This window comes from Phacochoerus africanus, chromosome 5 (assembly GCF_016906955.1).
Source record: "Phacochoerus africanus isolate WHEZ1 chromosome 5, ROS_Pafr_v1, whole genome shotgun sequence".
Lineage (NCBI taxonomy): Eukaryota > Metazoa > Chordata > Mammalia > Artiodactyla > Suidae > Phacochoerus > Phacochoerus africanus.
In genome coordinates, this window is record NC_062548.1 from 7667116 (window position 1) to 7680033 (window position 12918).

The 12918-nt window shown below is 50.7% G+C and overlaps 1 protein-coding gene across 6 annotated transcripts in view; it reads left to right on the top strand.

The window, feature by feature from the left end:
• The window catches only part of TRRAP (transformation/transcription domain associated protein), a 117904-nt gene that overhangs the window by 89713 nt on the left and 15273 nt on the right, over positions 1-12918 (top strand). For 4 of the 6 annotated variants that reach the window (XM_047779536.1, XM_047779539.1, XM_047779537.1 and 1 more), the window contains 7 exons: positions 764-955; positions 5863-6091; positions 6688-6953; positions 7625-7725; positions 9698-9899; positions 11060-11224; positions 12573-12663. In XM_047779536.1, the coding sequence (XP_047635492.1) occupies positions 764-955; positions 5863-6091; positions 6688-6953; positions 7625-7725; positions 9698-9899; positions 11060-11224; positions 12573-12663 (1246 nt within the window). The remainder of the gene's footprint in view (positions 1-763; positions 956-5862; positions 6092-6687; positions 6954-7624; positions 7726-9697; positions 9900-11059; positions 11225-12572; positions 12664-12918) is intronic. The other 2 variants (XM_047779538.1, XM_047779540.1) reach the window with 1 other exon arrangement.

The following is a 12918-nucleotide window of genomic DNA, read 5'->3' on the forward strand; positions in this document are numbered from 1 at the left end:
CGCTCTCACGTCGCCGAGACACACAGCAGCGTGGCCCTTGTGAGGTACACTGTAAGAGAGCGATGAGATGCAGTGAGCGCTGGAGCTGTCTCCACGAGGTGGGGGGCGCACCCGGAGCCCCCGCCCGGCCCTGAGCGGCACCTGCAGCGGAGGGCCTAGGGCCCAGGGGAGGGGGCCTGTCGGCTCTGAGCCCCCTAGTAGAACTGATCACCCAGAGGGAGCCGGGGGCTTTTTATAGTGAGTGAGGAAGTGCACCTTGTAGGCGACAGTAAAGGTTCTGACTGTTCACGCAGACGCTCTCATAAACCCGAATCGCCGCCTTCTGCTTCCTTACGTGGAGCAAGTGAGATGCATTTCCCAGCAGAGCAATGCGAATTGGAAAAAACTCGGAAGTTACACTGATACTTATCAGAGTGGAGATGGACACATACTTAATACCTGGAAAATTCAGCGGCTGACCTCGTAGGTTGTTGAGTTGGTCTGTCTTAACAGTGTCGATCCGTTTCCTCCTTCTTGGGACTCTCGGCGAGCTTAGCACAAGGGCCCTGTGGCATGCTTTTGTAGCTAGAGAGCTCGGCTGCTCGCTGGTATTTGGGAAAGGAGAGTATCCGGAAAAAATCTAAATGCCTGGCTTTTCAAGAGGAAAGAAGTATCTGTGTAAATAGCTTGATTCCTCTTCACTGCTTCCCTAGCAGCCAGATCTGACTCTTCGCCTGTGAGGAAGTTTCCCCATCACCTCCTGTGCCGTGTTCTTCACCTCCAGGTAGAAGTAAGCTGTCCGAAGGAGATGGCTTGGAAGGTGAATATGTACCGTGGATACCTGGCCATCTGCCACCCCGAGGAGCAGCAGCTCAGCTTCATCGAGCGCCTGGTGGAAATGGCCAGCAGCCTGGCCATCCGTGAGTGGCGGCGGCTGCCCCACGTGGTGTCGCACGTGCACACGCCCCTCCTCCAGGTGGGTGCAGAGCGCCGGGGCCCCTCCCAGCAGAGCCCCCAGTCCAGGCTTGGGGCCCTGTTCCCAGTGGGATGGTGGGGGGGGGCTCCTTCCACTTGGTCTTTCCATGTAACCTCACCCTCAGTGGAGCAAAGGCCAGCGTTGGAATGGAGGGGCCGAAAGGCTGCTTCCCACTCTTGCTGCTTCCAGGGGGCTCAAGTGACAGGAGGCAGCCTTGGGGGTGATTCTGGGGATTTTCATTTTTGCTCCAGGCGTCTTTAAGGCCCACTGTACCACCTCCAGTGTGAGGCCCCCGTTCAGTCCAAAGGTCTCTCCTCCTCTGAGACTCAGCACTGCAGCTGGCTTCTCTGTGTGTCGTCTTCACTATTTCCGACGGCTTCCGCTGCACCACATCATTCAGTGGCTTGAATCTCTGGGTCTCTTCCCCGCACACACCGCCCCCTCTACAGAAGGGACTTCTTCCCCGCCCCCAGCTCCTGTGTCCATGCGCGCTGCACGCACACTGCAGGGGCGGTGCCGGCTTTTGTCCTCCTCTGTCTGGTACCTGGCACGGAGCGGCTCCCGATGTTGCTGTATGAGTAAAACTCTAGGCCGATGTGAATCAGTAATTCAGGATGGTCCTACTTTTTGTTCCTCTGAAAAGAGTAGTTTTAAGACTTAAACTGGAATGTTGATTTTGATGGTACAGTTTTTTTACCGGTTTTTTAAGTACGTAGTTGCTTATTAATACACTTTGATTATCTTGTCGTATTTGAACCACAAGTCATTGGAGCAGTCATTTCCTCTGTTATGATAGATGTCATGCTTCCTCTTTGTGTCTGTTATTTTTGGCGTTTTCTTAAGGTGTGCGCTAAGGTTATGTTGTTTTGCAGGTACAGAATGTCTAATGTAGATTTTTAAAATATTCTAAAGCTTTTTTTATTTAAAGTGGGTGTTTTCCTTCGTATTCTCTAAAAGTGCAAAACTAGGTTGCATGTTGTAACTCTTAGGAACAAAGTCATTGCATGAACGTGGGAAGAGGTGTCAGTGCAGGAAATGCTGTGAACGACGGACTCGTATGAAGGATTAACTATTACGAATACTAGCTGTGAGCAAGTAGAAATTAAAGTGTAGTGATGTATTCAAAGCATAGCGAAGAAAATGCAGTGTTTCAGACAACTCTGATTAAGTATTTTGGAAATGAAATTAAAGGTAGCTTTATTTCTTTTCCACTACTTTGGTCATGGTAGATACTCGGTAAATGTTGGCTGAGTAGCTTGATGACAACAGCGGGCTCGTTTAGAGGGATGCTTTCCTCCTCCCAGGAGCACTGTCAGCCAGTAGCTGAAAGTCTTAGACAACACAGACTTAGTAATGTTAAAACGACGCCTAATTTTTTTTTTTTTTGGTCTTTTTGCCTTTTCTGTGGCCGCTCTCGCAGCATGTGGAGGTTCCCAGGCTAGGAGTCTAACGGGAGCTGTAGCCGCCGGCCTACGCCAGAGCCACAGCAACGGAGGATCCAGGCCGCGTCTGTAACCTACCCCACAGCTCAGGGCAACACCGGATCCTTAACCCACTGAGCAAGGGCAGGGATCGAACCTGAAACCTCATGGTTCCCAGTCAGATTCGTTAACCACTGCACCACGACGGGAACTCCAAATGATGCCTAATTCTAAAAGATACTATTGTGTTTTAAGTTTTAAAATACGTATTTTGAACCACAGGTTGTGTTTGTCCCCCCTGCTCTTCCAGCCACCACCCAAAAAAAGATCAGTGATGGGAAGACTCTTGGCGCTTTTCCTCAGTGACATTCCCTTCTTACTGATTCTTAGACCTCGGGGTTTTGATAGATCCTGGATGGTCAGTCAGTGCATCCCTTGGGTGCACTGAAAACATGAGTACCGGGTTCCTGGATCGAGTACTAATCTAGAAGAAACACAGAATCCAAGTCCCGTTGTAGAGCGTGAGCCTGACTTGACTGTCAGGTTGTTGCAGTAAAAAACTGTCCAGGGTAGCAGAGGAAGGGACTCTGAAGTTCCGCTGCTTCATAACCACCGCAGGCACACGGGGAAAATGGTCAGTGCCAACTTCGCAGAACTCTGAAAACGAAGGACTCGCAGCATCCAGGGAGCACTGAAGAAAAACAGCTGTATTTCAGTGAGAACGGCGAGCTTCATGGCATTTAATCGTCCTGTTCCTCTTAGCCCTCTCCCCAGCTCATGCATGAGCCTGGAAAACCCACAGCTTCCAACCATAGTGGCTGAACACCGGCAGCCCGAAGAACTGGCACTGTTTGACCAGCAGCGCAGTTCCTTGAAAAGCCCTATTCACGGGGTTTGTCTCTATTTGACCTGACTCAGGTCACTCAGTAAAGAAAGCTGTACCTGAGGGTATTTGTCCAAAAGTAATGACAATAATAACCATGATTGGCAGCTGGTTAATATCACAGCTGCCTGATGCAGCAGCACCAGTTGGGGCATAAAAGAGGCAGACCCATGAAGGGACGATGAGAGAGCGAGCTGTCCGTGGGGACCTCGGCAAAGCTCTAACATCTTCCCGGGCCTCTCAAAGGCCACATGTATCCTGTGCCCACACTTAGGGAAGACTTGGAGATCCTAGGCTTTCACCTCTGGCTGATCTTGAGGTTCTGTACGAGCACTAAGTGAAGGCTAAGGCAGAACTGAAAGGTAACTGGCTGAGTGTCAAGGACGTGCTGCAGCAGCCCACGGAGCCTTATTGTTCAGGTCTTTAAGGAAGTTTCTGTCTGGTCACTAGCTGACTACGAAGCTAACTCAGCAGAGGCTGTCGTGGTTGCGTTCTGCAGGTATTACAGATTGGATAAAAGTGGATAAAGAAAGTCACTAAGCCAGTAGCAACAACCAGGAAAACCCTCAACGACCCTAGAGAGGAAGGGTCTGAATCCCAGCATTGCCATATGCTATAACAGCTAAAATGTTCCCTTTTCAGCAAACCACTGTGAGATTTAAAAAGAAACATGAAAATACGGTCCATGTGCAGGAGAGAAAAGCAGTCTGTAGAGACTCTTCTTGGGGAAGCCCACACCTTGTTCTTAGTAGACAGAAACTTTAAATCAGCTGTGGTACATGCGTTGAAAGAACTAAAGGAAACCATGTGTAAAGAATTAAAGGATTAAAAAGAAAGAATTAAAGTCTGAGAATGATAGCTCACCAAATAAAGGATGTCACTAATTTTTTTTTTTTTTTTAAGGGCTGCACCCGCAGCACATGGAGGTTCCTAGGCTAGGGGTCTAATCTGAGCTACATCTGCCAGCCTACGCCACAGCCACAGCAGCGTCAGATCCGAGCCACATCTGTGACCTACACCACAGCTCACAGCAACGCCGCATCCTTAACCCACTGAGCAAGGCCAGGGGTCGAACCCACAACCTCATGGTTCCTAGTTGGATTTGTTTCTGCTGCGCCACGATGGGAACTCTCTAATTTTTTTTTTTTTTTTTTTTTAAGGAATAGCGATCAAAGCTGTAATAACTGAAAATAAAAATTCACTAGAGAGGCTCACTAGCAGAGTAGGTACAGGAAAGAATCGGTGTACTTAAAGATGGATCATTTGACCTTCTCCAGTCTGAGAAACAGGAACTAAAAGCAAAGAAGAAAAATGAAGAGCCTCCAAGGCCTGTGGGACACCACCAGTCACACCAAGATACTCACAATGGGAGTCCCAGGAGAAGTGAGAAAAGTGGCAGAAGAAAAACTGGAAAAAGTATTGTCTAACCTAGAAGCACATGACAAAATGCCCAGCACCATTAGTTGTTAGGAAATGCAAATCATAACTGCAGTGAGAAGGCTGTTCCAAACCCAGTAGCACAGCTGGAATGAAAACAGCAGAAACAAGTGCTGGCGAGGATATGGAGAGAAAGGGAACCTATCGCATACGTTGCTTACAGGATTATAAGACAGTGCTGGCTCTTTGGAAATAGTCTGGCAGTTCTCAAAATACTAAACATGGAGTTACCATAGGCTCAGCAATTTGACTGCTAGGTATAAATCTAGGGAGGAATTAAAACATTTTCTCAAGTTACCACAGAAATTTGTCCACAAATGTCTGCACCATTAATAGTCATTGTGGAAGTACTCCAAATGACCATCAGTTGATAAACAAGTAAATTAAAATGGTATATTCACGCAATGGAATATTACTCACCAATAAAAAGGAAATGAAATGCCAGTATGTGTTCAAGCATGGATACACCTTGAAAATAGACTAAGAAGCCAGGGGAGCTCCCGTTGTGGTTCAGTGGGTTAAGAGCCCGTCTAGATTCATGAGGATGTGGGTTCAATCCCTGGCCTTGGCTCAGTGGGTTAAGGATCCAGTGTTGTGAGCTGGATGTAGGTCACAGACGTGGCTCGGGTCCTGCATTGCTGAGGCTGTGACGTAGGCCAGCAGCTGCAGCTCTGATTCCACCCCCAGCCTGGGAACCTCCCAATGTCGAGGGTGCAGCCGTGAAAAGCAACAACATCCAGAAAACCCTGTTCTGAGCTGGGTACTGTGGCTCTGGGGTTCGGGGTTGGTGGAAGGAAACCTTGAGGGCAGGGGGACCAGGCTGTTGTGGTCTTAGATGCTGGTGGACAGAGAGCCACACTTCGGCTGGTGGCAAAGGGAAAAGAAAGAAGATGGCGGGGGTGGGGGGTGGCGTGTACCCCGTCGTTCCCCCCCATCCCCAGTTCGACAGCAGCCACAGAGCTGAGGTGTTGCAACTGGGGGCGGAGGGGATTGAAGGAGCAGCTTCTGGGCGTGGACTGAGCTCAGTGTGGCGTCTGGGTGAGTCCGGGCTCCCTTCGGTGGTGGAAACCGAGAGAGCCTCGCAGCAGCCAGATGCGCCGTCAATTTCCCTCCGTCGAGCGTTAACATGCTGTTCTTCTGGGGAACCTTTTCTCCCGGTCCCTCAGGCAGCGCAGCAAATCATTGAGCTTCAGGAAGCTGCTCAGATCAATGCAGGCTTGCAGCCCACCAACCTGGGGAGGAACAACAGCCTGCACGACATGAAGACGGTGGTGAAGACCTGGCGGAACAGGCTGCCCATCGTGTCGGACGACTTGTCCCACTGGAGCAGCGTCTTCATGTGGCGGCAGCATCATTACCAGGGTAAACCTGCCTGGTCCAGCATGCATTCATCATGTAATTTTCCAGACACCCCACTGTTCTGGTTTCATGTCTTGGTTGTGTTTTTGTTTTTGTTTTTTTTTCTTTTACCAGATTTTCCATTTTTTGGCAGGTATGGTAGTTGGTGGTTGGTATGACGAGGGTAAAGATGAAGGTGGTGAAAGATGGGAAGTGTTTCCCGCTCCCTGTTCCCTTGTTCCAGCTGAACAGACTTGCTGCTGGACGCTGCCTGCTGCACCAGGGGCGCAGGCCCCTGGGATCAGAGCTCTGGGTTGTGGCCCCTTTGTTTTGAAGCCCCCGAGGACGAGCCGCTCTCAGGTGGCAATGGATAGCCTTTCCCAGATTCCCTGGTTGCCTCTGCTCATCCCTCAACCTGCCCAGCGTGTTTGTGCAGAGCAGCCTGCATGGTTTAGTTAACCAAGCTGGCGACACTCAGCTTCCTAGATCTTGCTCTCGATACGGAATACGAGGAGAAATAGTGCGGGCGTACCGCAGAGGTGCCCGTTTTCATAAACCATGTGTGTTTGTTTTTTATTTTCTCTTGCCGCCTCATTGTGGAACACTTTGGAAATGCTCAGCAGGCACTGATAACGTACCTCCTTGCTCCCTAGCTATTGTGACTGCGTATGAAAACAGTTCTCAGCATGATCCAAGTTCGAATAACGCTATGCTTGGGGTTCACGCGTCGGCGTCGGCAATCATCCAGTACGGGAAAATTGCCCGAAAACAGGGACTGGTCAATGTAGCTCTGGATATATTAAGTCGCATTCACACCATCCCCACGGTGCCCATCGTGGACTGCTTCCAGAAGATACGACAGCAAGTCAAGTGCTACCTCCAGCTGGCGGGCGTCATGGGCAAGAATGAGTGTATGCAGGTAGGGGGAGCAGAGCCAGGGCCTGCCCGGGCCCAGGAGGTCTGGGGGAGCGAGGGCCCTGCAGAAATACCCGGTGCAGACAATAGGGCGGTGGGGGGGCTGGCACTTCACAAACACGGCCTTGGTCTTGGGAGATAGTCCTGCCAGAACAAGAAAGGGGTGGGAAGCCTCTTGAGTATCTGCATTACATTGCATGGTCACTCTTCTGCTGGTTAATGTGGTTAAGGGAAGGAAATTGAAAATTGGAAAACCCTGAGGGTGTGGGGTAGGTTTTGGCTGTGCTCAGAGGAGCGCTAATGAAAACAGTGAACCTGATGAGACAACGTGAAGCTTTGGAGAAAAATACTGCGATTAAGACGTGCAGAACTGAATGTGGCATTTCATGGTTCAGTTTGAATACTGCTCCACGTTAAGCAAACCTTCATGGTAGGCAAGTCGGTTGTTGGTTTAAAGTAGATTTGTCAGAGTTCCCTCGTGACTCAGTGGCTTAAGACTCTGGTATCGTCACTGCTATGGCTCTGGTTACAGCTGTGCCGAGGGTTCATATCTGGCTCAGGAACTTCCACCTGCCCTGGGCGCAGCCAAAAAGAAAGGACCTTTAGGACTGATTGGTCTAGGTCAGTGTTTTAATGAAGTTTGTATTAAGAATTTTTTTCTGTTTTTATAAACAGGGCCTTGAAGTTATTGAATCTACAAACTTAAAATACTTCACAAAAGAGATGACAGCTGAATTTTATGCACTGAAGGGAATGTTCTTGGCTCAGATCAACAAGTATGTATGTTGCAGAGGGGGAGGGTACGAGAAGACTCATCCGAAGGGGTTCATTGTAACTTGACGCCCGTGGGAAGGTCAAGCTAAAACCGATGGGACTTGGCGGCAGTTGTCAGGGATGTAGTTCAGACCTTGTACGTCTAGGAGGATAGGAACTTGGAGCTCAGTGACAAGCCGCTTCATGTGTGTCGTACCTCAAGAGCTTTTTAAACTGAGCTGCTTGAATATAGACCTGCTGACGACATGGACTCATTGCCGGGTTCTTAGCTGGACGTTTAAAACAGAGTTGACTGCTTTTATAGAGGTGATTCTTGTTTTAGAGCAGGGGTCAGTCAATTGGAAAACAGCATAGCGGGTTCTCAAAAAACTAAATAAAGAATTATTGGGGGTTCCCGTCTTGACGCAGCGGAAATGAATCCGACTAGGAACCATGAGGTGCGTTTGATCCCTGGCCTTACTCAGTGGGTTAAGGATCCGGCGTTACCCTGAGCTGTGGTGTAGGTCGCAGATGCGGCTCAGATCCCACGTTGCTGTGGCTCTGGCGTAGGCCAGCGGCTATGGCTCCGATTGGACCCCTAGCCTGGAAACCTCCATTGCCGCGGGTGCGGCCCTAAAAAAACAAAAGACAAGAAAAAAAAGAAAGAATGAATTACGGTATGACTTAGTAATTCTCCTAGGTATTTACCCCAAAGAATTGAAAACAGGGGGAGTTCCCGTTATGGTTCAGTGGTAACAAACCCATCTAGTATCCATGAGGATGCGGGTTTGATCCCTGGCCTCACTCAGTGGGTTAAGGATCTGGCGTTGGGTGAGCTGTGGTGTAGGTTAAAGATGCGGCTCAGATCCTGCTATTGCTGTGGCTCTGGTGTAGGCCAGCGGGCTGCCGCTCCAATTGGACCCCTAGCCTGGGAACCTCCATGTGTCATGGGTGTGGCCCTAAAAAGCAAAAAAAAAAAGCAGCAGAAAACAGGAACTCGGGCAGGTAGTCATTAATGACTGTTCACAGCAGCACTGCTTATAGCAGTCAGAATAGCACAGCAGCATGAATGAATGAGTACAGAAAATGGGGTGCGTGACACGATGGGATATTACTCAGAGCAGAAGGGAAGGAAGTGACCTGTAGGCCAGAGGGAAGCGCTTCAGAAGCACTGTGCCAAGTAAGAGAATCCGGACACCAAAAATCACATAATGTGTGACTCCATCGTTAGGAAAGGTGCAGAGTGGGCAAATCGTGGGCAAATCCACAGAGACAGAAAGCAGGCTGCTGGTCACCAGGGGCTGGAGGTTTTGGGGGTGCAGAGAGACTGCTTAAGGGTTAGGGCTTTTCTTGGGGTGAGAGAGATGTTTGGGGCCTAAATTGAGGTGTTGGTTGCAAAAAAAATTTTTTTTTTGGTCTTTTTGCCTTTTCTAGGGCTGCTTCCTGTAGCAAATGGAGGTTCCCAGGCTAGGGATCTAATTGGAGCTGCAGATGCCAGCCTACGCCAGAGCCACAGCAACGCAGGATCCAAGCTGCGTCTGCGACCTACACCATAGCTCATGGCAACACCGGATCCTTAACCCACTGAGTGAGGCCAGGGACCGAACCCGCAACCTCATGGTTCCTAGTCAGATTTGTTAACCACTGAGCCACGACGGGAACTCCAAGTTGCACGATATCTTGAATATACTAGATGCCTTGGGATTATTCACTTTAAAATGCTTAGGAGTTCCCGTTGTAGCAGAGTGAAAACAAACCTGACTGATACCCATGAGGATGTGGGTTCAGTCCTTGGCTTGGCTCAGTGGTTCTGGGATTTGGCATTGCCCTGAGCTGTGGTGTAGGCTGGCAGCTGTGGCTCCGATTGGACCCCTAGTCTGGGAACTTCCATATGCCGTGGGTGTGGCCCTAGGGGAAGAAAGAAGTTGACAGTGCTTAGTTACATGTACGGGATGTTCGCCTAAAATGGTTTGGGTTGGTTTTGTGTCCTCGCAGGTCTGAGGAAGCAAACAAGGCCTTTTCTGCGGCTGTGCAGATGCATGATGTGCTGGTGAAAGCTTGGGCCATGTGGGGCGACTACCTGGAGAACATCTTTGTGAAGGAGCGGCAGCTGCATCTTGGGGTGTCTGCCATTACCTGTTACCTGCACGCGTGCCGGCATCAGAATGAGAGCAAATCAAGAAAATACTTGGCCAAGGTGAGACTGAAGGCGTCGGCCTTGACCAGGGATCACGGGGAGGCCTCTGAGCTTGGACAAACATCCAGCTGCTTGCTGATCTGCACTGGGCGTGGGCCTTCGCCTCCTGCCTTCCCTCTCAGTTCCTTCCCTCGTCAAAGCAGCGTCTGTACTTCCACTTTATAGCTTAAAAATTGAGGACTGTACATATTTGGGGGTCATAAGACTTTAAAAGCAGCAAAACTGAGCCTGGAGTCTGGGTCTGAGTCCAGTGTTCTCTGTGGGTTCCCACAGAGATTCCTGCAAACCAGTGAGGGGTCTGCAGGACACGTACCTGCTCGACACCTGTTAGATTCCATCTCTCATCTACAGGGACTGTGCACAGTCCCAGAGCTGGTCAGCTCTCAGTCACGGGTCCCTGAATCCCAAGGTTTCTGCACACACTGCAGGGTGAGGCCACAGTCACTGGCATTCTCATCCTGGTGCCCCAGTGTCGAGCAGGCACAGGCCGGGTGGACACGTGCCCAGTGGGTCAGAGCTGGAGCCTGGGGGGCATCCTCCTAGGTGTGGACCCCCTCGTCGTTCCTGGAAACACTTAAATGCAAGCCAGAATCGATGACTGCAGGAAACAGGAACACACTGTTCTGCTGTTCTGTTTTGTCCGTTAAAGCAGAGGATGCGTAGAATTCCTTGAGGTAACATCAAAATTTAGATGGAACCTCGGCACTTGGTAGTTACAGCTGACCCACCAACTGCGGTGACACGGAAGGACTACATCAGTGCCCGACTCCAGGTGTGTGGGCTTGGAGAGGGGACTGGTGCGGACGTGTGTGGATGCCCGGCTGCCAGCGTGCGGCTGCGTTGTCCTAGGGCAGAGGTCACCGGAGAGTCTCGCCCAAGACCAGGTGTCGGCTGAGAATGTGTGTGCGACAGCGTAGCAGGCTGCAGGCCCTGGGGTCGCACCGGCCACCGCCAGCAGGCCAGCTGCCTCAGTTAAAGCTAAACCTCCATGGAAGATGAAAACTACGTAGAAGTTGGGCGATACTGTTGAGCTTCTCATGTAGCTACTTTCCTACAACGCCGGTGAAGCTCCTCCGTGTGGTGTCCAGCGCTGGGGAAAAGTGACTTGATTAGAGACTCAGGATTTTCATTCAGCTCTAGGATTTTTCCCTTTATCTTAGGTGCTGTGGCTTTTGAGTTTTGATGATGACAAAAATACCTTGGCTGATGCTGTGGACAAGTACTGCATCGGGGTACCGCCCATCCAGTGGCTGGCCTGGATCCCACAGCTGCTCACCTGTCTGGTTGGCTCCGAGGGAAAGCTGCTCTTGAACCTCATTAGCCAGGTAGGAAGACGTCTCGTTTTTGGTCACAAAAACTCTTCATTTCACATCTTTTTCTCCCAAGGAAAATGAATACTCCTGCTCAAAGTTCTGGAACTAGATGGGAAGACACATGCAATTAGCTGTCCCCTGATACAAAAGCACAATCAAAAGGGGGTGACGATTGAGTCGGGGTTGGAGAGAATAATGTGCCAGAGCATCACAGTGTTCAAACGGTACTCTCCTTCCTCGCACGGGTTGCCGCATAACCTACAAGTAGAACAAACACTCTTAGAATGTAAGCTCGCTAGTGGACCTGCGGTTACAGTGAAGGTGTGTCTGATGGATCCTTCCTGGCTGATTTCTCATCCTGTGCTCGGCACTCTTCAGAGCTTCCCTTCAGAATAAACCTCACCCGTAATTGTGGTGTCTGTTGCCCTTTGTACGCTTGTTCAGCTGCAGCTGTTGGAGGCTGAAAGTTGCATGCACTTGGGGCGGGCCTGGGGAGTTGGACAGAGCGGGGCCCCGGGGTCCTGTTGAGGTTTCCAGGACAATTTCTTTAGGATGGCTCCAGATGGGCCTCTCCCTGTGCAAAGGCTGGGAGGTAGAGAAAAGGCCTGAATTTGGACAGTGGGATTGCGTGCCTTTCACCGCGCTGCTTTTTATAAACTCACAGTCCTAGAACGTCTCACACACGAGCCGCAGCATCACCAAGCCTCTGGGAATACGCCGCTTGCCCATCGTCTGTCTGTGTCACTGTGCCCAGGCTGGTTGTACTCTCTCCTCAAGAGCTCGCAGCTGTGTTGCTGAGCACTGGCCTCTTGCTTGGAGTTTGATCTGTCAAGTTGCAGGTTCTGTCTTTCATGGGACCAATATTTCCTAACGTGTGTTAGCTGCCACCCGGCCGCCGAGCCGGGGAACACCTGCTCGGCCCTTTGGAAGGAGCCTCCTCCCTCCTGCAGTCGTGCAGAATGAAGTTACTTGTTCACGAGCCGAGTCGTCAGTTAAGTTAGACTCAGCTTACGGTTCTGGTGATGAAGACTGGTGGCTTCTTGTGCTTTCCTGTCCTTTGCCTGAGTGAGATGCAGGGCCTTGAGCGTTTTCTCATCCTCAGATGAACGGAATCAAATGCAAGTCTGGTTTCTCTGTCACAAGCAGTCCTGGGGCACAACTGCTGACACACCGTGTGTGTTGTCTTCCTTGGATCTTTTAAAGCCAAACTAGATGTTTGACTGGCTGTTTGATGCATGTGTATGAGCTCAGTGGTGCAGGCCAGGGGCCCACTCATAGCTATGGGAGCTATTTCACTACAAGTTGTCTTCATCCCGAAGCACGAGGCAAGCTGTGCTCATGACTCCGTGTCTCTGAGCAGGTGGGACGCGTGTACCCCCAGGCCGTCTACTTCCCCATCCGGACCCTCTACCTGACCCTAAAGATAGAGCAGCGGGAGCGCTACAAGAGCGGTACGTCTCGGGCCGAGGGGGTGGATCCCGGGGCACCCAGGTCCCCACCACTGCGGTCACGTGCCAGCACGTGGGCCAGGCTTGTTTAGCCGCTGAGAGGACACAGGGGCTGGACGACAGAACCTCACCTCGCCGTGAGGTTTATGGTCCTTGCCCATCCGTCATCTGCACACGAGCCAGCGCAGCTTAAGTGGAAAAACCACACATTTCTAGGTGGAGATAGTTAGAAATGTTCAGTGGCCCTGTTAAAGGCGC